At 39.9% G+C, this 25034-nt stretch overlaps 1 protein-coding gene and 1 pseudogene across 2 annotated transcripts in view; one reads left to right on the top strand and one right to left on the bottom strand.

Annotated features, from left to right (window-relative positions):
• EPB41L4A (erythrocyte membrane protein band 4.1 like 4A) overlaps positions 1-25034 on the top strand; it is a 324982-nt gene that overhangs the window by 289310 nt on the left and 10638 nt on the right. For both annotated transcript variants that reach the window (XM_066274043.1, XM_066274044.1), the window contains one exon: positions 7313-7432. In XM_066274043.1, coding sequence (XP_066130140.1) covers positions 7313-7432 — 120 coding nt within the window. The remainder of the gene's footprint in view (positions 1-7312; positions 7433-25034) is intronic.
• On the bottom strand, positions 13497-15660 carry LOC136334048 (POU domain, class 5, transcription factor 1 pseudogene; annotated as a pseudogene).

Raw genomic sequence — 25034 nt, 5'->3', positions numbered from 1 at the left:
CAAAAAAAGTTCATATTATGGCCCTGGCCCGTTGGCATAGCAGTAGAGCATCAGCTGGTGTGTGGATGTCCCAGGTTCAACTCCCAGTCAGGACCAGCTGCTTCGCCACTCCTCCCTCTTTCCTTTCCCTCTTTCTCTGCCCCTCCTGCAGCTATGACTTGGATGGAGCAAGTTGGACCTGGGCACGGAGAATGGCTCCATGACCTTGCCTCAGGCACTAAAATAGCTCAGTTGCCGAGCAACAGAGCAATAGCCACAGATGGGCGGAACATTGCTCCAGATGGGGCTTGCTGGGTGGAGCCTGGTTGGGACACATGGGAGAGTCTGTCTCTCTGCCTCCCTGATTCTCACTTAAGAAAAAAAAAGTTTATATTACACCCTACTTTAAAGATAAGAAAACTAAAATTTAAATTGGTTAAAAGAGATATCTAAGGTCAAATACCAGTACATAGCAGAACCAAGACCTTGACCCACATGCTTGAGATGGTTTTTAACACATCACTGGCTAAGTGTCAGAGAAGACAGAAGAGAGGAAATAAGAATGGGAAGGAAGCTAAGACAAGAAAGACAAAAAAACTGAATGAGGAAAAATAATAGGACGGATGAAAAAGGGAGGCAAGAGAATAGAGATAAAATGAAAATATAAGTAGGAGACAGTAAGGAGAAAATAAGGACTTTCTGTCATCTTAAATGTTATAACACGAAACTGTGTTCCAACTTCCAGCTAGTTATAAAAAGAAAAACTGTTCTCAACCTCAAAACCTAGAAAATCATAGGATACTCACCCAGATTGTGAAAATAGCAAAGAAAGAAAAACTAAAGTAGAAAGGGGTAAATAAAGATATAAATAACCCACTCTACTCCCCCCCCCCCCAATAAAAGGATGTTGTTCATTGATGCTCTCCGGCGTTGTAGGGAACCGTGTAGCATGGAGCCCATGGTTGATGCACAAGTGACAAATCTCTCATACACTCATCAGCTCTGGACCCAAAGTGGAGGAAGGAGTTGCTTATCTAGAGTTATATTTTTCTAAAATTGAAACTAAATGAGAATCCTTGTTTCTTTCTTCCTTTTTTTTTTTTTTCTTTTTTTGTGAGAGACAGAAACAGAGACAGAGAGAGAGGTACAGATAGGGACCGATGGACAGGAAGGGAGAGATGAGAAGCGTCAGTTCTTCACTGCGGCACTTTAGTTGTTCATTGATTGGTTTCTCATATGTGCCTTGACCAGGGGGCTACAGCAGAGCAAGTGACCCCTGGCTCAAGCCAGCAACCTTGGGCTTCAATCCAGCAACCTTTTGGCTCAAACCAGCAACCATGGGGTCATGTTCATGATTCCACGCTCAAGCCAGTGACTCCGCGCTAAAGCTGGTGAGCCCGCACTCAAGCCAGATGAACCTGTGCTCAAGCCAGTGACCTCAGGGTTTCGAACCTGGGTCCTCTGCATCTCTGTCCGGTGCACAGAACAAAGAATTAGGGAGCCTGTGTTATGAACTTTTTTTTTTTTTTTTACAGTGACAGAGTCAGAGAGAGGGACAGATAGGGACAGACAGACAGGAACGGGGAGAGATGAGAAGCATCAATCATTAGTTTTTCGTTGCGTGTTGCGACACCTTAGTTGTTCATTGATTGCTTTCTCATATGTGCCTTGACTGTGGGGCTACAGCAGACCGAGTAACCCCTTGCTCAAGCCAGCGTCCTTGGGTCCAAGCTGGTGAGCTTTGCTCAAACCAGATGAGCCCGTGCTCAAGCTGGTGACCTTGGGGTCTTGAACCTGGGTCCTTTGCATCCCAGTCCGATGCTCCATCCACTGCGCCACCGCCCGGTCAGGCCTGTGTTATGAACTTGACATGGCATTGAAGAACTCTGTGGCTAGGAGCTGGTTACCTTACTCTCTGAATCTTAGTTTCCTCACATGCTAAGTGGAATAATACCTGTCCTGTCTACCTCACAGGAGGTTTGTAAATATCCAGGAGATAATAGCTATGCTTTGAAAAGTAGAAAATGCCCTGCGTAGGCAGGTACTGTTAGATTAGTGAGAATAGTCAGCACTGCTCCCTGCTATCTGAAGTCCCTGTCGTATTTGTGAAACAGGGCCCAGCTCCCTTGAACAGAAAAGACATCAGTGTTTCTAACATGAATTTTTTCTGCCACAGATGTTGTTAGTTTCTTCCTGCCTTTCAGGTGTCTTTTAGAATCTGTGTATCTGAATAATAGATTAAGATGGTTTTAAATATTTTAAATATATTCCACAGGTCTCTTGTATTAATTTCTTAAAAAAAATAGAAGACCCTGTGCCTGTGGCACTGTAACTAACAGGGATGATACGTCTAAGTAGGGCGTGGTCTTGGTAGGATTTTGTAGAGTGGTTAAGGAAAAGATCTTTCTTATCCCTGTGCCCTAGTGGGGGGAAATATGCTTTGGATGATAGCAAGCTTAAAGCAGTGGGGCATTTCTTCCAGAGAACCTGAGAGGTAACTGTTTTCTTGCTAGCATTCCCTCCTGCCCTGTTTCTGATTTAGGTAGAGGCTGCAAACGAGGTGGAAATTGTGGGTATAGGAGAGAAGTTCATACAAAGCCAGTGGAAACAGTGTGTTCACCGTGCCGCAGATGGCCAAGGGTTTCTGATTTCCACTCTAATATGTCGTATCAAAATTTAGACATCAGTGTGGATGAGTTAGGGCTTCCAGAGCATAATCAAAGTTGACAGAGATGACTGTGGAAGTGCAAAGCTGCAGCAGCTGAAGAGTGACATCAGATCACTGAGCGAGGGCAGAGCAGGCTGAAAAATTAGGAAAACAGAAGGAAAGCTGGAAAGAGAAATTGCACCAACGGAAGCCCACTTCGTAGGGAGAGCACAAAGAAAAGTGGAAGAGACAGAAGCCCCTTTAAGAGCAAATAAGAATAATTTATTGATGATGGAGGAAGGTTGGGAAAAGCAAATGAATTTTTTGCTTGCAGGTCTTAAGGGAGCTTGTTGACAGATGCCTGCAGCCAACATAAATTTCCCTAGGGAAGAAAAATTACTTTAAAAAAAAGATTGGTTTATAACAGGTGATCCAAAAATCAGTGCAGGTGGTGAGAAACACAAGTCTGCAATCAGCTGGGACCTGTAGACTAAATACCAGCAATGGGGTGGCCGTACGAAGCAGCGGTCTGGAAAGCCGTGCCATAGATGAAGGGTGGAGGTTTGTTTCAATGTGTCTAACTGATTTGCAATAAAACACAAATAGAGAAGGACAGAGTTTTAAAGCTAGGAAAGATTTTTGCAATAATAGGCAGATGAAAAAACGGAGACCTGATCAAAAAAGATAAGCGATTTGCCCAGAAAATGGCAGAGCTGGGACCAGGCAGAACACGGGAGCACCGCGTGTTGCTTATCTTCTTGACGCTTCATTATACGGCATTGGCTTTGTAAGACTTCTCAGGTTCAGTGTGAAACGTGGTCTTTATCTCAGTGAATGAGGACTGAATTAAGAAGTGGTGTGAAGGAAGAAACCGTTAGGAACAAAACGGCCTGGGTTAAAGGTAGAGAGCGAAGTATAGCCCATGGGAGTTTGTATAAGAATTCATTTAATGGGAAGAATTCTGCTGAAGAGGCAGAACTATAATTGGGAGGACAGGAAAGATGAGAGTAAGAATAGTCATTATCTTTATTTTTGTTTTCAAACGATTGATGGCATTTTATCTTTAAACCTTTTGCAAATTTTAATTGTGTCATATGCAGTTACAATCTAAATTGCATGCATAGTTCAAATATAAATGGAGTGTTGAAATTTGGTGAGACATGGGGGAAATATATTAGAATTCTCCTATTCTGAAACATCCTTGAAATTTGTTCAGTTTTGAAGCAACCGTCTTCCTTATGCATTAAAAAACAAAAGTCTCAAAAAAACAAAACAAAACAAAAAAAACCCCAAAAGTCTCATTATGATAAGGCTTCCTACCCCAACTAGTAACTCTCTATAGTTGTACATAAGGAAATAGATAAAATATAATAAATTTAGAATTACTGCATCTAAGGATACAGGGAAAAATTTTTAGCTTTTTTGAGGTTCACTTTAAGTGCAATATTTGAAAATGAATATATCCCCTTCCAATGTAAATTACAATAGATTTTTCCCCCTGAGACTTACATGACTAGCTGTCACATAAGAGCAGTTTGTCTTTCTAAAAGGTACTATTTTTCTTAATGTCAATCCCTACATCATAATTAAAATATAGCAGGAAGTGAGCAAGAAACAACACTCGGTATCTCACACCTAAGGAGAGATGAGACTTAGAAGGCCAAAGCATTATAGAAGATGTCTTTTACATTTAAAGATCAATTCACTCATGCATAAACAAAATAGTTAACTTCTGCCTCTTAAGAACCACATGTTATAATATTCTTGCTTCTAAGGCTAGGATTTTTTCTTTCCACGTAGTACCTGTATTTTCTGGAGCAGTTCATCGAGAGAAGAAATGACACTTTTATTCTTGTAATGAGGCACCATTAACCAGAGACCTTTTGTAAGGGTGTAATTTCAAACTTCATTACAGGCTAAGGCAGCCAAGCTACCATTACTCAGGAAAATGTGCTTCTGTTGTGACTCTTCAATGAGCCTTACATTTTTAATGTGCATCGTTAGAATATTTATGAAACAGTATCACCAGTAGAGGGCCTCTGTCTTGAAACACGGGGGTCACGGGGATATTAACTGCCAGGGTTTCCGCTGCCCTCACTTTAGACTTTTAGTAAAAAGTTAAAGGTACATGCCATAGTCTGAAATTCTCTCCGATGTAGTTTTTATTACTACCAAGGCACAAGAACTCTGTGGGCTCATATTTCAGGAGTTTTAATTTTTTTTTTCATCGAGGTAAAGTCTGAGTATGAAAGTAGCCAGTTAAATTCCACAGTAGAAAATGAGAAGACACTAATTGTACTACCTTTTACATGTCTATCTTCTGGGGGAAAGTATGTTTGCCTGAGTCAGGCCGCAGCCTTGCTTATAGGCTTGACCTCTCAAAAAAATGTAAACATGCTGATTTCCTGAAAAAAAGAAAAAAAATTAACGTTGTGAAATTTAGTCCTGCCCATAACTATGCAATGGTTTAGCGCAGATTAGGAGACCTGGGCTTTACGTTTGTCCCTGGGCAGTGTGAGGTGTGGGCTCCTGGGGGCGAGGAGGTATCTCCATTGACTGTCTCTGTCTAACTTGGAGTCCCTCAGTCCCAGGAGTGTCCGAGACTGCTCCCCCACCAGGCTGTCACAGAATACACGGGATGGTTTCATGTGTACGTTCTGGATATGAAAATACTGTATGTATTAGTATGTATATGCACACACATATATACATGCACATAACATTTTCAAATGGGAATGTTTCAAAGAATAATTATTATGACCTCAAGTAGTTTACCTACACTTATTTTTCTTCAGATACTGTCTCATATTAAGATCCATAGCAATATATGCTACATTTTAATTCCTCTGTACACGCCATGAGAGAGGAAACTGTGTTCTTGAATCTGTGAAACATATCATGACTGTATCTTGTTAATTTTCAAATAACCTATTAGAAATGAAAGCTTTAGGAAGGAAATATATACAGTTCAAGGGCTTGAAGTGTGCTATAGATAATTTTTTTCTTAACACAATTCCTCTTTAATCTAGAGAGATTTAGTTTCTTCTTCATAGGTACTTTTTTTTTTACTTGAATTTGCCTTACATTGTCTCTAAGTTATACGTGAAGTGAATATTTGCCACCCATGTACTGATTTGCATTTACCAGCAAATCTATATATCCACACCACAGTCTATACTTAGTGCTGTCACAGGGCAACCAGAGACATCTGTTTAGAGAGAAAAATTACTCCAAACCTATCTGTTGTTTTTATTTGTTTTGAAGCATTTATGCTTATACAGTCACAGTGCTGGAGTGATCATCTTGCATTTCAGAGTTTATTTCCCACACCCTGGGAGTCTCAGCATGTGAAATGAACACGCTAGAGCCATTTCTTGAAAGATTTACATAAATTAAAAGTTAAATATTCAAATAACAGGTGTTTAATTTTTGTAGGGAATACTCATGGCTTCACAGCGTAGTTGCAGTGCATCTCAGTCAGTATTTACACATTAATGAAACACATGCTTTAATTAAGTACTTGCTTCCGCTTCCTCTTACAAGACCTTATCCTTGTTACTATAAACATAATATAGCGGAGGTCCAAAACTTCTTCAGTGTGGACCATGGATGGGTTTCATTAGGTCTATGCGGTGCCATAACATACAGTGATTGGTTGCCATTAATATTGGAAGTTTGCTTTAAACATTCAGATTTGTGGATCATCTTTTAAAAAATAAGATTTGGTAACATTGTCCTGTGATCTGACTTGGCAGGTGCCTTTGCTCCCGAGTTCCCTCCAACTCTGTGTAAGGTATTTTTCCCTGCTGAGAAGGATGGAACGGGGCTTGGAGCCACAAAATATGGAATAACAAAAGGCTTTATTGAGTACAGAGCACACATCCCGCTCAGCGAGGTTCCCTGGCCCTGAGGAAAGATGGAGGCCAGGGAAGTCGCAAGGATTAAATCACCTGGGAGATATTTAAAGGGGTCCCTCTAGGGTGGTCGAGCTAATATGACGTGGTGAAATCTCACTGGCTGGCAGATGGTCGCTGTTTTCTAAAGGGTTCCTGTGAAGCCTCTTTTGGTGCGCTTGGTTGTGGGCGGTCCTAGCCAAAGTTCGTGGGTCTGAGTTCCCCACGAGACCATTCTGCATTATCCACCGATCTTACACTCTGTATTTTGCACTATATTTCCTGGCTCCTCATTTACAAAGCCTGCTTGGCCCCTGACCACCTTGAGTGTTCACCCTTCATTATCCCTTCAGCTGTGAGCCGACTTAGCCAGAATGCTCTGTGCCTATTCAGCTGAATGTCAACCGTAATTGAAAAAGAAAAATATTTTTTTAAAAAAACTATAAATATGTTTTAAGTGAGTTTTTGTTTGACACATAGTTTTCTAGAAAATTTTTAAGCAGAAGTTTGAAAATAACTAATATATATAAACATATTTATGTTTAAATATTATAATATACCCATAAGTATGTCTGGATTTACTTATAAATGTATTAATCCATTTAACACATTCTTAGCTTTGAGTGATGATAATGAAATTGCTTCTTAAATAACTTTTCACTTCTTAATAACTTTTAAATAACTTATTTGATAATTTCTTAATATCATTTAAAAGTCAGTTTAAGATGCGTCAAGAAACAAAGCATCGATCACGTGTGGATGTTGACTGTAGATGAATGGTCTTTCTTTTCAGAATACGGCAGGAGAATGATATGGTTGATTCAGCACCGCAGTGGGAAGCTGTATTAAGGAGACAAAAGGAAAAAAACCAGGCAGACCCCAACAACAGGCGATCCAGACACAGATCTCGCTCGTACGTGAACTCTTTTTATACCTTGATTCAAACACACTAAACTTGACATAGCAGTGGATCCTAGGACAAATCAGCCTGTCTCTTTGAAGCCTTCTAAAGTGGTTTAGTTCAACTGTGATGATCCTGTTATTTATTTGTCAAAGTTACCTTCTTATATTTGTGACACTCATTAACTATATCCGAAGCTGTTGAAGTTGGAGGACAGTCCAACCAAAATGTCATCAAAAAACAAGGCTTATCAAAATTTTATTTTGTTTTTAAACAAAAATATACATTCAATTGAATAAGTAAGAAGAGTCTCCTTTGTTCTGGAGCCTGTCTGTTGGTGAAACACCTGCTGCTTCTCTCTACTGGAGTCTGCAGAATTCTCTTAAGTCTTGTTCCAGGTTGAAGGAGATGTGAATATCTTCCCATGAAATTACCATTTGTGAGCAGTCGTCAGTGAGTGATTCATTATACCCCGATGTTGGGATTTGCCTGCTCTTTCTGTTGCTAGGCAATGCCATGTGTGAGCACAGCTACCCCATAATGATGAGATTGTCAGTCCCCCAAATTAATTTTCTTTTGAGCTGATAAAGTTTATATGAGTTTTTTTTTTTTTTTAATGTGAGCATTGTCCAGATTTAGACTCTCCACCCCCATGTCATTTCCCAAAGCATGACCTTTTTAAAGTGAGCGGGGGCTAACTCCCCATCCCTTTGTGATCCTGGGAAGTTAGCTGTTGCTTACTAGTGGACGGAGGGATCAGTGTCCCAGACAGGGCTGTGGGAGGGTTCTGGGGAGTGGATTTGGAGACAGACTGTGTAGTTTCAGTGAGAACTCTGAGGGAGCCGGCAGAAGAGTTTCAGCTCAGGTCTACAGAGGCCAGGGAAGGACTCTGAAGGCTTTATAGCCCAGATGCTGCCTGACTCCAAGGGATGCCTCTCAGTCTTAGATGCTTACTTTGTAATTAGAAGTTTGTTTGTTTTTAATCTGTAGTGCTCAGAAGGAATGATGTCTGTTTCTTTTGTAATAGGAAATTTGGAAGTATACTAATCATTATATACTAGGTTTTCACTTAACATTGTCGATAGGTTCTGTCACTTTAAGCAAAACGACATATAACAAGCCGGTTTAATCCCAGGCTAATTGATATGAAGAGTTAAGTTCTTGTAGCACCTCATCAACGTTACAAGGAAAGGATGTTTCTGAGGACCTTATATGAATAAATCCTTATAGATTTATTCATTACTCCATAATGTTTTTGTTCTGAAACCTAATTAGAGTGTTCAGTTTAAAGCAGAAGTTAATAAAAAGCTTCCTTTGACCTGGATATTATCTCTTTGCCACTCCATTAAGAAAGAGACATTTAGATTGGGATGAATCATGACCTCACTGAAGATAGTCTAATAGAAAGGCACAGATACCCAAGTCAAGTCTCAGCCTAGTCGTGGATAAACCCGTCCATGTGAGCTCTGCTATGAGAGACTTGTGATACACAAGGTTTGGTGACTTCTTACTAAATCTTAAAACAGCATTGTTTTTCTAATCATTTCCAAAGCACTCTAAATTCAATTAAATACAAATAGTAAATCTCATATATTAAAAAAGAAAAACAAAAAATAACATTAGGAAAAATTTTACATAGAGATTTTTAAGAAGCCTAAAAAAGTTGCTAGAGGCAATACTAAATAAAGGAAACTATTTATGACTAAAATTGATAAACAAAACAACCCAATGTTCTTGAGTATTATAGTTGCTATAATCCAATTGTATTATAGGGCAAATGTTTGTAGGTGAGCCTGGTAACTTAATCATTTTAATGATGTGACCTGAGATTTATTTAACCTAAGGAATAAACTTTTTTTTAAACTGAAGGTAATTTGACATAAAATTGACATATAATGAAATGCTCTCATCTTAAGTGTATAAGTCAGTGAATTTTGATAAGATTGTTTCCAAGTTTTGTTATTGTGTTAAAAGCTGCTATAGAATTTCTTATAAGTGTATCTGTGGAGTATGTTACCATATATTTACCTTGGGTAAATACCTGGGAGTGGAACTGCTGAGTTAGAAGATATTTGCATATTTAATTTTATAAGAAACTACCAAAATGACTTCTAAAAGGTTGTATCAATTTATAACCCAACTGGCAATGTATGAGAGTTCCAGTTCAGCCCTATTTGCCAATATTTGGCTTTAGTTAATTTAGTTAATTTTAGCTTGTCTAGTAGGTTTGAAGTGGTATCACATTGTGGTTTTAATTAGCATTTTCTGATGACTAATGAGGTTAACCTCATATTTCTGTGCTTGTTGGTTATTCATAAATCTTCATTTTTAAAGTGTCCATTCAAGTTTTTGCCTATTTTTAATTGGGTTGGCTGTTTTTTATTATTATTTGTTTTTAGAGTTCTTTATATATTGTGGAGATATATATATATTATTATGAATACTTTGTCTTGGCTGTGGTTTGCTTTTTCATGTTCTTAACCTTATTTTTGTTGTTGTTATTTTACTGCACTCATTTTTTTTCAGGTTTCAGCTGATTATTTACTTATTTATTTTTCCAGTCAACACTGTATTAGTTTCAGGTGTACAGCACAGTGGATAGACATTCATATAAGATACAAAGTGTTCCCTCCGATAATTCAAGTGCCCTCCTGACACTAGATATAGTTATTACAGTATTGTTAACTGTATTCCCTGTGCTCTACCTTGTATCTCCATAACTATTTTGCATCTACCAATCAGGACTTCTTAATCCCATCGCCTTATTTTGCCCCCTTTTAATGACTATACATTTTAAATTTTGATGAAGACCACTATATCATTTTTTTCATTTCTAGTCAAGACTTTTTGCACCTTAAGGAATATTTGCGTACACCATAGTCATGGAGATAATCTTATATCTTTTTTTCTAGCAGCTTTATACGTTTGCTATTAAATTTAGATATGTGATCCATCTAATTTTCTGTATGTATGAGGTAGAGGTAGATATTTATAAGTTTTTTCCACGTGTTTATCTGGTTATCTCCGTATCATTCACTGAAATGCCTCAGGGCTTTAGTTGAAAATCAATTTGACAGTTTATGTATGGGCAGCTTTTGTTGCATTGATCTATTTGTCTACCCCTAAACCACCATGCTGTCTTGGTTACTGTAGCTTTATAATAAGACTAGAATCAAGCAGTGTAAATTTTCCAACTTTGTCCTTTTTTTCAAGGTTCTTTAAGCTATTTTAGATCCTTTGTAGTTCTATGTAAATTTTGAATCAATTTGTTAGTTTTCATTCCCCCCAAAAGACTTTCGACTATAGATTAGGATTATGTTGAATCTATAGATCAATTTTGAGAAAATTAATGTTTTACCCATCCATTTATTTGTCTTCAATTTCTTTCAGTAATGTTTCATAATTTTAATACAGTTATTACATTTATTTTGTTAATTTAATCCTATATATTTAATGGTTTTAATAGTATTGAATTGGATATTTAAAATTTCTATTTTCCTATTGTCTGTTAGTATATAGAAACACAAATGACTTTTTAAATACTGGCATTGTATCTTATCATCTGGCAATCTTTTTTTTAAGTGAGAGGAGAGGAGATAGTGCAACAGACTCCTGCATGCACCCCAACTGGGACCCACCTGGCGATCCCCGTCTGGGGCTAGGCTCAAACCAATGGAACTATTTTAGTGCCTGAGGTGTATGCGCTCAGACCAACAAGCCATCCTCAATATCTAGGGCCAGTGCTCAGACCATCGAGCTATCCTCAGCACCTGGAGCCAATGATTGAACCAATTGATCCACTGGCTGCAGGACGGGAGAGGAAGAGAAGGGGGAGAGGAAAGGGAAGAGAAGCAGATGGTCACTTCTCATGTGTGGCCTGACCGAGGATCAAACCTGGAAAGTCCATACACTGGGCCAATGCTCTATCCACTGAGCCAGCCAGGCAGGTCCTGGCAATCTTGTTAAATTGACTTATTCATGCTAGTAGCTTGCTTTTCTTCTTTTATTGTCTTTTTTTTTTGGGGGGGGGAGGCAATGTCTTAGGACTTTTTACATTTATAATCATATTGTTTGTGAGCAGAGACAGCTTTCTTTTATTTTTTATAGTTTTTCCATTTTTTTCTTCTTCTTCTATTTTTACCAGTAGTGTACTGGCTAAATTCCCCAGTACAATGTTTGAATTGTAGTGCTGAATAGAAATGGTAAGAAAGACGTCCTTGGCTCTCAGTATGTCATATTAGGTATACAATAACCTGTGAGACTGAGGAAGACCCCTTTCATCCTAGTTTGTTGAGAATTTTTATTATGAGTGAATTTTGAATTTTGTTATAAAAGCTTTCTCTGCATCTGTTGAGATGATTGTATATAAATTTTCTTTTTTATTCAGTTAATGGGGAATTACATTGATTCAGTTTTGAAAGATATATTCTTGCATTTCTGGGATAAGCTCCTTCTAGTCCTGATGTATTATCCTTTTTGCATATTACTGAATTCTATTTGATACCCTTTTGTTAAGGTTTTCTATGTTTGTGAGAAACATTGGTCAGTGACTTTCTTGTAGTGTCTTGTTATACTGGTGGCTTAAAATTATTTGGGAAGTGTTTCTTTCCTCTCGATTCTCTGAAAGAGTTCATATAAAATTAGCACTATTTCTTCCTTAAATACAATTCACAAGTGAAACGACCTCTGCCTGGAATTTTCTTTGTGGGAAGTTTTAATTTACAAACTTAATTTCTTTAATAACAGATACTGGGCTATTCAGATTTTCTACTTGTTATGTATAGATTTAGGTAATATGTGTTTTGTTTTTTTTTTTGCATTTTTCTGAAGCTGGAAACAGGGAGAGACAGTCAGACAGACTCCCGCATGCGCCCGACCGGGATCCACCCGGCACGCCCACCATGGGGCGAGGCTCTGCCCACCAGGGGGCGATGCTCTGCCCATCCTGGGTGTCGCCATGTGGCGACCAGAGCCACTCTAGCGCCTGAGGCAGAGGCCACAGAGCCATCCCCAGCGCCCGGGCCATCCTTGCTCCAGTGGAGCCTTGACTGCGGGAGGGGAAGAGAGAGACAGAGAGGAAGGCGCGGCGGAGGGGTGGAGAAGCAAATGGGCGCTTCTCCTGTGTGCCCTGGCCGGGAATCGAACCCGGGTCCTCCGCACGCCAGGCCAACTCTCTACTGCAGAGCCAACCGGCCAGGGCCGTAACATGTGTTTTTAAAAGTATTTTAGGGCCCTGGCCAGTTGGCTCAGTGGTAGAGTGTCAGCTTGGCATATGGATGTCCCAAGTTCGCTTTCCGGTCAGGGCACACAGGAAAATCAACCATCTGCTTCTCCACCCCTCCCCCTCCCTCTTTCTTTCTTTCTCTCTCTCTCTCTCTCTCTCTCTCTCTTCCTCTTCCACAGCCATGCTTGATTGGTTCAAGCACACTGACCCTGGGCGCTGAGGATGGCTCACTAAAAGTGGCTCAGTGCGAGCATATCTCAGTGCGAGCATATCTCAGTGCGAGCATGGCCTCAGATGGGCAGAGAATCAGCCCCAGATAGGGGTGCCGGTTGGATCTCAGTTGAGGTGCATGTGGGAGTCTATTTCCACTCCTCTCACTTGGAAAAGAAGTAATAAAATAAAATTTAAAAAATATAAAAGTATTTTTGTTCATTTTATCTTAGTTATTAAACCGGTTAGCAAAATTTTGTTCATAATAATTGTTTAGTATTCTTTTAACATGTTAAGATATTATCTTTCATTCCTGATGTTGATAATTTGTGTTTTTCTTTCCTTCCTTCCTTCCTTCCTTCCTTCCTTCCTTCCTTCCTTCCTTCCTTCCTTCCTCCCTCCCTCCCTCCCTCCCTCCCTCCCTCCCTCCCTCCCTCCGTCCCTCCCTTTTTTATTCTTCTCTCTCTCTCTTTTTTTTTTTTTGGTGCATGTGTCCCAGGCTTTTTTTTTTTTAATGTCAAAGTGATAAGTGATGTGGGAATTAAAATGAAGAGTATCACTGACCTTCACCTTCCCTCCAACCAGTTTCCCAAACTCCCTTCCCCAGCACCGTTTGTGTTCCCAGTTCCATAGTGAAAGAACTTAATGCCAGAGGCTGGGATACACAAATGGGGCTGGTGCCAGGGAAAAGGGTACTGGTCCCCCTAAGAAAGGGAGTAGGGAAGCCTCAAAATCCTCTTATGGAGGGAGAATAGTCGCTGCCTGACCGTTGGCCCTTCTGGCGACAGTTGCAGAACCACACTTGGACCACGCCCTTTTCCAGCTCGAGCTGCTGGCAGTGTGGCTGATCGGCTAGGGGTGGGCCCTGGGCATGCGGCACATGCTCTCCTGGCTGCCCTTACTCAGTTCTCAGTTCATTCATTCTTCTTCCGGCCCTACACACGGGCCTCTGCTTTGTGTACTTCCTGTAGATTCTAGTTGTCAGCCTCCTGCACCCACTTCTGCATTGGTAGCCGCAGCTCACACGTGTTCTTCGAACTGAGAGGCAGAGCCTCTAAGTGGCAGATGGTCGTTTGGCTGAACACCTTCCCAAAGAGGACCTCTAGGGCGAGGTCCACATCAGCCTTGTATGTGCAGGTGGTCCTCTTCTGCTTCAGGAGCTTGGCTAATTGCTTGAGGCCTTTCTGCTGGGCTCTCCTGTCCTCACTAGCCCCTTCCTCCAGGTTTGGCTCCAGCTTCTCTTTGTCCAGCTTCACGACCACAGGCAGGGCAGTGCAGGGCTGGGGGAGGACCCTTGGAGTTGCTGTCCACCCTGGCTCCAGCCTCACCCTCAGGCTGGAGGTCTCCAGGCTGCCTTGGGGCACCAGCTACACTCCAGCCTGAGGTCCACAGTAGGTCGTCCAACTCCAGAACTCAGGGGGGCGGGCACCAGGAAATCCCCACACCTCGGCCCCAAAGCCTAGCCCCTGCTGATTCCTTACGAGGAAGGTGTTGGAAGCTCAGTATGGTCTGAGGGTCAACCCAGCTGGCTCTGACCCTCCCGGCCCATTGCCTTCACCACCCAGTGGGGAGAAGGCAAAACAGAAGCCAAGTGTTCCACCCTTCCCCAGCTTGGTGAAAGGGGGCTTTTCATTTTGTCTTAATCAATCTTTTCAGAAAATCAGTTTTGGGTTTTGTTGCCTTTCTCTGTTTTCTATTTCATTAATTTCCACTATTTATATTACTTCCTTCCCTCTATTTTGTTTTTTATTTGTTCTTTTTTCATCTTCTTAAGGTGACACTAATTAAACCTCTTTTCTTATTTAAAAATAACCATAAAGTTCTGTTTCTCTTTAAGCCCTGTTTTATATCTCACACAATGTAATAAGCATTGTTTTCATTGTCATGCAGTTCAAAAGAATTTTTAGTTTCCCTGTTATTTCTTTGACAATGGATTATTTTTAGTGGGTGTTTTTTTTATTTTTCTAAAATGAAAAGTGGGGAGGCAGAGAAACAGACTCCCGCATGTGCCAGGCTGGGATCTACCTAGCATGTCCACTAGGGGGCGATGCTCTGCCCATCTGGGGCATTGCTCTGTTGCAGCTGGAGCCATTCTAGCACCTGAGGCAGAGGCCATGGAGCCGTCCTCAGCGCCAGGTCAACTTTGCTCCAGTGGAGCCTTGGCTGCAGGAGGGGAAGAGAGAGACAGAGAGATAAGAGAGGGAGAAGGGTGGAGAAGCAGATGGGCACTTCTCCTGTGTGCCTTGTCTGGGAATCAAACCCGGGACTTCCATAATCCAGGCCAACACTCTACCACGAGCCAACCAGTCAGGGCCAGGTGTTGTTTAATATATAAATATTTGGGGATTTTTTAGGTTATCCTATTTATTTCTAATGTTATCCTATTGTGGTTTAACAAAACTAAGATTTTAATCCTTTGGAATTTATTGAGACTTGTTTCAAGACTTAGCATGTGGTATTAAATGATGAATGATCTGGTGGACCTGAAAAGAATGAGTATTTTCAGTCATTGGGTGTCATCTATAAATGCCAAATAAATCGAATTAGCCGATCATAGTGTTCTGATCATCATTGTCTTTTCTGATTTCTTTGCCACTTTTCAGTCATTGAGAGGGATGTTAAAATTTCTAATAATTGTAGATTTGTCTGTTTTATCCTTTAGTTCTTTCAGCATACATATTTGTGTGAAGGGTTTCTTTTTTCTTGTCTCCTTATGAATTGACCCTTTAAAAATGTCCTTTTTATTCTGGTATTTTTCTCTATGTCCACTATACACACACACACACCCCCATTATACCTTTCTCATGTTCACTATTTGCATAGTTTATCCTTTCAATGCTTGTGCTTTAAACCTGAGTACGCCTTTATAGTTACTGCCCATCTCTTGTAGACAGTATATAGTTGGTCTTATTTTTTGATATTTTTTTAATCCAGTCTGACTGACAATCTCTATATTTTAAATAGAATGATTAGTATATTTGCAATTAATGTTATTAATAATATTTGAGGGCTTAAGTTTACTGTCTTGCTTTTTTCCTATTTATTGTATTTATTTTTGTTGTTGGTTTGTTCCTCCTACTCTATTTTGTGTTAATACTTTTTGCTGCTCCATAATACTTTTCCTATTGACAGCTTACCTGTACTTTTAAAAATTATTTTTTATTTAATGTTTTCTCTATGGCTTACAGTATGATTTCTTAATTCATCACAATCTGTTTAGGAGTACTATAACATTTTATGTAAAATTTGTAATCCTTGGGAAAATATAGCTTCACTTATCCTCTCTTTGTCCTTTGTGCTATTTTAATATATTTTATTTTTGCATGTTAGTATCCCCCCATTAGAATGTTATTATCTTTGCTAAAACAGTAGTTGTTTTAAAAAAGAAATCAAGAAAAGAGGAAAAATATATAGTTAATGTGGTGGGCAGAAAATAGCTCCCTAGAGATATGTTCATGTCTTTATCTCCATAACATGTGAAGATTTATTAGATGGCAAAGGGTAAAGTTGCAGGTGGAGTTAAGATTGTTAGTTGACTTTCTGTAAGGGGTGTTATCCTGATTTATCCAAGCAGAAACAAAGTAAATACAAGGGGTCTTAGAAGTGGAGAAAAAGAAAGAAGAGGAAGTCAAAATGATTCAGTTTGAGAACTTAACCTGCTGTTGAAGGTGCGGGAAGGGGCCATGAGCCAAGGAATGGAGGCAACCTCTAAAAGTTGAAAGAGGCAGGGGAACCCCTGCAGCCTCCAGAAAGTAATGTAGCCCTCTCAACACCCCGATTTTAGTCCAGTGAGACTCATATCAGATTTCTGACCTACAGAAGTGTAAGACAATAAATTTGTGTTTTAAGCAACTAAATTTGTGAAATTTGTTACAGCAGCAATAGAAGATGAATAGTTACTCACATATTTACTTTTACCAGCATGCTCTATTTCTTCCTCTAGGTCTGATATTACATCTTCCTTCCTTTAGCATTTCTTATAGTACAAGTCTGCATATGACAAATTCATTTTTATATTATACAGAATTATCTTCATTTTATCCTTATTTGTAGCAGATTTTTATTTTTACTAGTTATAGAATTCTGGGTTGATAGTTTCTTTCACACTTTAAAGAGATTGTTCTGTTGTCTTTGATTTCTTATATTCAATAAGAAGGCAGCCTTTGTTTTCTATGCACTATATGGAATTTGTCTTTTATTTCCATTAATGGCTTTTATGATTTCTAGCTCTAGTTTTTAGGTATTTAACTATGTTTTTCTTTATATTTACCTGTTTTTTGTTTTTTTAATTTGATGTTTTCACCAAATTTGAGACATTTTGGGCTATTATTTTTCTATTCTTTTCTCTTTCCTATTCTGTCTTCTCCTTTTGGACAGCTAATTGTGCACATTAGACTATTGGTTGCTGTCTCACAGGCAAATGAGGTTCTCTTTGTTTTTAAAATTTATTTTCTCCCTTTTTTCAGTTTTGATTGTTTCTATTGACCCATTTTCAACTTCATCAACTTCCTTTCCCCCCTGAATAGTCCAAACTGCTATTAAACTCACTCAGTGAATGTTATACTTTTCTGTTCTGGAATTTCAGGGCTTTTTTTTTGTCATGCAGTGTGTTCTTCTGCTGAGATTTCCCATCTATTTATTATGTCTATATTTTTTTCTAGACAGTTTATATTTTCTTGTCTGTCTGCATGTACAGTAATTATATTTGTGTGTTGAAAATTTTAAATGATAATATTTGTAGGTTTGGATTATATTGTCTTTCTTACAGAGTGTCAAATTTTGTTGTGGCAGGCAGTTAAAACACTGTTCAGTCCTCTTGAATTTTTTTTTCTTTTTTTTTTAGAGCAAGAGAGGGAAGGAGAGAGGGAGAGAGGTAGGAAGGGAGAGATGAGAACCATCAACTTGTAGCTGCACCATATTAGTTGTTCATCTATTGCTTTTCATATGTGCTTTGACTGGGGGCTCCAGCCAAGCCAGTTACCCCTTGCTTAAGCCGGTGACGTTGGGCTCAAACTAGCAACGTTGGGCTTCAAGCCAGCAACCTTTGGGCTCAAGCCAGCAACCTTTGGGCTCAAGCCAGCGACCATGGGATCATGTCTATGATCACATGCTCAAGCCAGAGACCCAGCACTCAAGCTGGTGACCTCAGAGTTTTGAACCTGGGTCCTCAGCATCCCAGGTCTATGCTCTATCCACTGTGCCACCACAGGTCAGGCTGGCGTCTTCCTTATAAGGACACTAATCCCATTCATGAGGGTTCTGTTCTTATACACTAATCACTCTCCTAATACCATCACATTGGAGGTTAGGATTTCTTTTTTTTTTTTTTTTTTTTTTTTTTTACAGAGACAGAGAGAGAGTCAGAGAGAGAAATAGACAGGGACAGACAGACAAGAACAGAGAGATGAGAAGCATCAATCAGTTTTTTGTTGCACATTGCAACACCTTAATTGTTCATTGATTGCTTCCTCATATGTGCCTTGACCATGGGCCTTTAGTAGACCAAGTAACCCCTTGCTCGAGCCAGTGACCTTGGGTCCAAGCTGGTGAGCTTTTGCTCAAGCCAGATGAGCCCACGCTCAAGCTGGCGACCTCGGGGTCTCGAACCTGGGTCCTCGGGATCCCAGTCCAATGCTCTATCCACTGCACCACCACCTGGTCAGGCTTGAATTTATTTTTTATGCTTGATTTTTTGCTTTGATAGCGTGGGACTTTATAGATTTTGCCATTAGCCTAGGATGTGTCCTTTACTTTAGGCTTAGTCCTTATTCCTGAAGCCTTTTGGAGTCTTAGTTAAATGCACAGAGTGCTTCCCATGCTTCACTTGTGAGTGCAGCGGGGCTGTCTCCTGCCTCTTTACGCTCTGCTCCCCCTGGCTTTCCCGTCTCTCAGCAGCTGCTGTCTGTTAGGCCTCTGCTTATGTATAAAGTGCAGTAAATATTCTCAGCCAACCTCTTAAGGAAAACCCCATGCAGACTTCTGATTCCATTTTTTTATCCTGCACTGTAAATTTCAGCCTCATCAACAGCCTCAAACTCTGATCTCAGCCTCCTCAGCCTTGTAAGATGTTGCCTCTTTTTTTTTTAATTGAATGTATTGGGGTGACATTGACTCACAAAATCATACAGGTGTCAAGTGTACAACTCAGTAAAATATCAGCTGCACACTGCATCATGTGCCCACTGCCCCAAGCACAGTATCTTTCTGTCCCCATTTCTCTACTTTGTCCACCCCCCTTCCCTCTGGCCGTCACCACACTGTTTCTGTGCGTGTGTGTGTGTGTGTGTGTGTGTGTATTATATAGCTTTTTGCTTAATCTCTTCACCTCTTTCATCCAGTCCACCACCCTCCTCCTTTCTGACTGCTGTCAGTCTGTTCGATATATCCATGTATATTTTGTTTTATTTTATAGTTCTTGAGGATGGGAAGGCTCCTATGATAAGAGTTACTCCACTGTGGCCTGAAGTTCAGAAATACTCTTTTCAGGTAGAGAAATATCTTTAAATAGGGTATTTCTTCTATCATATCAACTGAAATAAGAAAAGAATCTAATGGAACTTTAAATTTAAAATCTTATTTAAACTTTCTTTTTAATCTTATATACATAATAAAAATATCAGGTCAGATAGAGGATTATCTCAGACAATGCAGTTTTAGGAGAACTTCTTTAAGAGTTTGATGTGTACAACTCTGGAATTTAGTTTTAAAGGAAACAATAAGGAGATTTAGCAAATGTTTGAGATGACTTTTTTATTTTTAGTGAGAGAGAGAGAGGTAAGGACAGACAAATAGGAAGGTAAAAAGTTGAGAAGCATCAATTCATAGTTGCGGCACCTTCGTTGTTCACTGATTACTTTCTCATAAGTGCCTTGACCCGGGGGGACCCAGCTGAGCCATTAATCTCTTGCTGAAGTCAGTGACCTTGGGCTCAAGCCAGTGACCATGGGGTCATGTCTATGATCCCATGCTTAAGCTGGTGACCCCACACTCAACGTGGTGAGCTCATGCTCAAGCTGGATGAGTCCACACTCAAGCCAGTAACCTCGGGGTTTCGACCTGGGCTCTCAGGGTCCGAAGCTGACGCTCTATCCACTGGGCTACTGCCTGGACAGGCTGGGATGGCTTTTAACTGAACTTGATTGCTTAGCTATATAGCTGACATGGATGGCCAAATTGCAGTTTAAAAACAAACAACTATTTAAAAGCTGGTAAAAAAATCTATTTCATTCAAGTTGCTCTGGCTGCTTGGTAAAAAAGCAGATTGGGAAGGAAAAGAAGCAGGAAGAGTAATTAGAAACTTTTGCAGTGGTCCAAATATGAGAGATGGTTTAAATAAGTGGAGATGTGATGGTGGAAGTGAAGGGGATGAATACACATTTTGGGTGAAGAACTGATGATTTCATAGTGTGAGAGCGACACGGATAATTTAGCTTTGTGGCTCGTGGGTAGCCAGATGTTTTACTAAGAATGGGGTGAGATAGGCCAGCGATGTGAGAGGAGGCAGTGTCAAGATTTTTGTTTCATTAGGTTTGAAAACCCAACAATCAAATGGAAATTTCAAGTAGGCAACTACATAGATCAAAGTGTTAAAACTCTGCAGCGGGCTGGGTTTCTGGGTTCTGCTGGTAGGACAAAGCAGACTTTGTCTTTTCTTTGAGCTGTATTAAAAACCTGAGGTTTGTTGACTATTAAGAAAATACCTGCTGGCTGCTGTTGTCAGACCTCTGTCTACGTTCCTCGTCCCAGTGTTAGCTTGTCACCTGGTCTCCACAAACTGACAGCCCAGATAATGCCATACTCATGGCATTTTGCTGAACTTTGAGTCAGATCATACATGTCAAGTACTGGTGACATTATAAATACAGTTGCATTTACTATAATTAGTAAGTTCTCCAGGTCTTGGTTAAGCTGTAGAAATATAGAAGGTATTTATTTTCCCCATTGAGATGAGGAGGAAGGTGAGAAGTGAAGAGAGTAGGGTGAGGACAACTCACATAAAAATTAAAATTTGGTTCTATAAGAATTAAGGAACCACGACAACTTTTTAACAACATGGAAACATGAGTAGAGCAGTATCTGAAGAAAGTAATTAAAATTGTTCTTCAGGTTTATATATATTTGGCATTCCAGGTACACAGTAAACTACTTATCTCTCAACTATTCCCATATAGTGGGTCCCCCTTATCCCATAAAGTGGGTTCTGCTTTCTGTAGTTTTGTTACCCATGGTCAACTGCAATCCAAAAAGATTAAACAGATAATTCCAGAAATAAGCAGTTTATAACTTGTACATTGTACACTGTTCTGAGCCACGTGACACAATCTCCTGCCATCTTCTTTGTCCTGCCCGGGTTGTGAAGCTCCACATTGTGTGTGCTCCCTGCCCGAGAGTCACTTAGCAGCCTTCAGGTTGTCAGTTTGACTGTCACAGTATCACAGTGACAGTCAAACTGTTACTTGTGTATAAGTAACCCTCATTTTACTGAATAATGGCCCCAGAGCACAAGAGTAGTGATGCTGTTAATTCAGAATGCCAAAGGAGAGCCGTAAAGTGTTTCTTTTTCATGAAAAGGTGAGTAAGAGGGAGAGGCTACATTCACATAACTTCTATTATACTATCTTGTTATAATTGTTCTATTTATTATTAGTTGTTGTTGTTAATGTCTTACTGTGCCAAATTTGTAAATTAAACTATCATACATATGTATGAATGGGAAAAGCACAAGCTATAGGGTTTGGTACTGTGCATGGTTTTAGGCATCCACTGGGGTCTTGGGGCATACCCTGCATGGATGGGGGGACCGTTGTCTTCTTGAGTGCCTACTGCGGTGTCTACGAATTGCCTAGGTGGAGGTATTCACTGAGGGTTTAGAATGTTATGATACGTCATTCGTACATGATTTATTCATTGTTTATTTTAAATCCCAAATGAAAAGCTAGAAAATCATATTTATTATTAAATACCAGAGACATACAGTAGTATAAAATATAAATTTTTCTCTCCTAAAACTCACGAAGCTGAAATACGGTTGGACCTTACCCCAGTAGAAGAGCATAGTTCTATCTAGTATATTTCTTAGCTGCATTGACATGACACTCATGTTTGCTTATCACTGGAAAACTTTGACAAAACTACTTTTTACGTGGGTGAACATTTACTATTGGGATATTTCCAAGAGGCATTGACTAAAACAATAGTTCTTGGTTCAACTGGTGTGTGCGAGCAGGCTCAGGCTCCCTCTGGTGGCAGTAATGTCTTAATTTTCTTTTTATTGGAAAAAAAGATTGATAATGTGGAAGATGAGGTTGTTGGGGCAAAGCAATGGTCCCAGTTTAAACACAAAACAGAAGTCAGGTGCCTTAGATAAAGATTTAACACGAAGCCCCTGGAAGTGAGCCCTGAGCAGTCTTCAGGGGCTGGGCTCTTGGTTCTGTGACTTCCTGTTTGTTCTTTGCTTCTGAGCAGGGGAGAGACAAGGAGGGGAAGACTGGGACATCTCCTGGTCGTGTCTGTTCTCACCACTTAGGAATGTGATGAGGAACTGAGGAGATATTTATTCAGCACTTTGAATTATTTAAATAAAGATGTTTTGTGAATGTATAGTCTTTTTAGTAACCTCATTTCAACTCTGAGCTTTTTTTTTAAAGCAGTGGTCTGTAGTTAGATCACAATTATAAGTCAAATGCTGCCATATTTATTCATTTTAGTTTAGTATACAAAATATAGAATATTATATACATACTATAATATTTTCAGGATAATATAATTGGAGTATTTGGAAGACTATGCAGTGATGGGGTTGAAAGCTTTTGTAGATTTATGAAGTGTTATTATTTAAGGCAGCGGTTCTCAACCTGTGGGTTGCAACCCTGGCGGGGATCGAACGACAAAAACACAGGGGTCGCCTAAAGCCATCAAAATACATATTTATTATACAATACATTTTTAAATAAAATATGTATTTCTGATGGCTTTAGGCGCGACCCCTGTGTTTTGGTCATTCGACCCCTGCCGGGGTTGCGACCCACAGGTTGAGAACCGCTGGTCTAAGGGCTTTAGAAGGAGGAAAATGATTTTTGAATGATGTCTCATCACACCCATTTCTCTAGAAAATGAATAATTTAAACTGGGCAATTGCTATAAGGTATGGATGAGGGATGCTTTTGAAGAATACTGGACTAATATGGGACTGTGTGTATACTTTTTATATATGTCCGTGGACAACTCAGGGTTCTATTTAGAACATATTTGGAGACTTCAAGTAAAACATCTGCATAATTAAGGGCCTTTTAATTATGAAAAATGACAAAATTTCACAGCTTTCTAAATGTACAAAGTGCTGATGAACTGCTGCTATGAATTTATCCTGAATTATTGATTAAATGTTTGCAGATGTAAGCATAAAAATAATACATTCCTCATTAGCATATATTTACACTTATTAAATCACAGGTGGTTTAGCAATCAGAGAAAATTACCTTTTTTTTAGCTTTGGAACTTTTCCCTACCTTAAAGCTAATTGAAACTGCTGGCCATTTCAGAACACAGTTAAATACATATATGACTGCTACTGTGCTATAGAACTTAATAGACATATAGACTAAATTCCTGAATATTTTGGGACCAATTTTTATGGCTGGAAGGACTGATATGCTCATTCAGGTTAAGATAACATTTCTGCAAATTCTTCTGAGATGGGAATGAAAGGCATTTCCTGTGGAATTACAGCAATAGTAGTGTGTGTGTGTGTGTGTGTGTGTGTGTGTGTACACACTTTTTCTAAATGAGAAGCGGGGAGACTGAGAGACAGGCTCCCGCATGTGCCCAACTGGGATCCACCGAGCAGGCCCACCAGGGGGTGATACTGTGCCCATCTGGGGCATTGCTCTATTGCAACTGGAGCCATTTTAGCACATGAGGCAGAAGCCATGAAGCCATCCTCAGCACCCAGGCCACCCTGCTCTGGTGGAGCCTTGGCTGCTGGAGGGAAATAGAGAGATAGAGAGAGAGGAGAGGAGTAAGGGTGGAGAAGCAGATGGGCGCTTCTCCTGTGTGCCGACTAGGAATCAAACCTGGGCCATCCACACACCAGGCTGATGCTCTACCACTGAGCAAACCAGCCAGGGCCAGTAGTTGGGTTTTTTAAATTTTTTTTTAAAGACTTTATTCATTTTAGAGAGGAGAGAGAGAGAGAGAGAGAGAGAGAGAGAGAGAGAAGGGAGGAGCAGGAAGCTTCAACCCCCATATGTGCCTTGACCAGGCAAGCCCAGGTTTTTTGTTTTTTTTTAAATTTTATTTATTTATTTTTTACAGAGACAGAGAGTGAGTCAGAGAGAGGGATAGACAGGGACAGACAGACAGGAACGGAGAGAGATGAGAAGCATCAATCATTAGTTTTTCATTGCACGTTGCAACACCTTAGTTGTTCATTGATTGCTTTCTCATATGTGCCTTGACCGTGGGCCTTCAGCAGACTGAGTAACCCCTTGCTGGAGCCAGCGACCTTGGGTTCAAGCTAGTGGGCTTTTTGCTCAAACCAGATGAGCCTGAGCTCAAGCTGGAGACCTCGGGGTCTTGAACCTGGGTCCTCTGCATCCCAGTCTGATGCTCTATCCACTGCGCCACCGCCTGGTCAGGCAAGCCCAGGGTTTTGAACTGGCGATCTCAGCATTCCAGGTCGACACTTTATCCACTGCGCCACCACAGGTCAGGCAGTAGTTGTTGTTTTTTTTGTTTGTTTGAACATGAAAATACCCTATGTTTTTTCCTTTTCTGATAATTAAGATAAGAAATTCTCTTGGCTAAAAATAGTTTTTTTTAAATTAGAGAAATATAAATAAGACAATAAAATTCCTGCAATTCCAATACTCAGAAATATCCACTGTTAGTGGTGTTCTGATATGTGCACCTTCTCTGGCAGTATTATTGAATGGGTTCACATTGTCTAGTGAATCGGGCCAGCCTCATGTAGGAAAGGTGGATTCCGTACAGGAAATCCTTCCAAGGAAGTATTTCTTTAGATATTTTTAAATACACAATTTTATTCTTATAACAGAATCTATTAACAATATCATGTATTAATGTCCGAGACCAAGGCTTCATCCCTGCCCCCTTATCTTCCGTGTTTTGACTCCTTTTTAATTGACTGAATGGTCTGGTCTGTACAGAGAGATTATTTTG

This window comes from Saccopteryx bilineata, chromosome 4 (assembly GCF_036850765.1).
Source record: "Saccopteryx bilineata isolate mSacBil1 chromosome 4, mSacBil1_pri_phased_curated, whole genome shotgun sequence".
NCBI lineage: Eukaryota > Metazoa > Chordata > Mammalia > Chiroptera > Emballonuridae > Saccopteryx > Saccopteryx bilineata.
The sequence above is the reverse complement of the archived record's forward strand: the minus strand, read 5'-3'. Positions and strand labels throughout refer to the sequence as shown.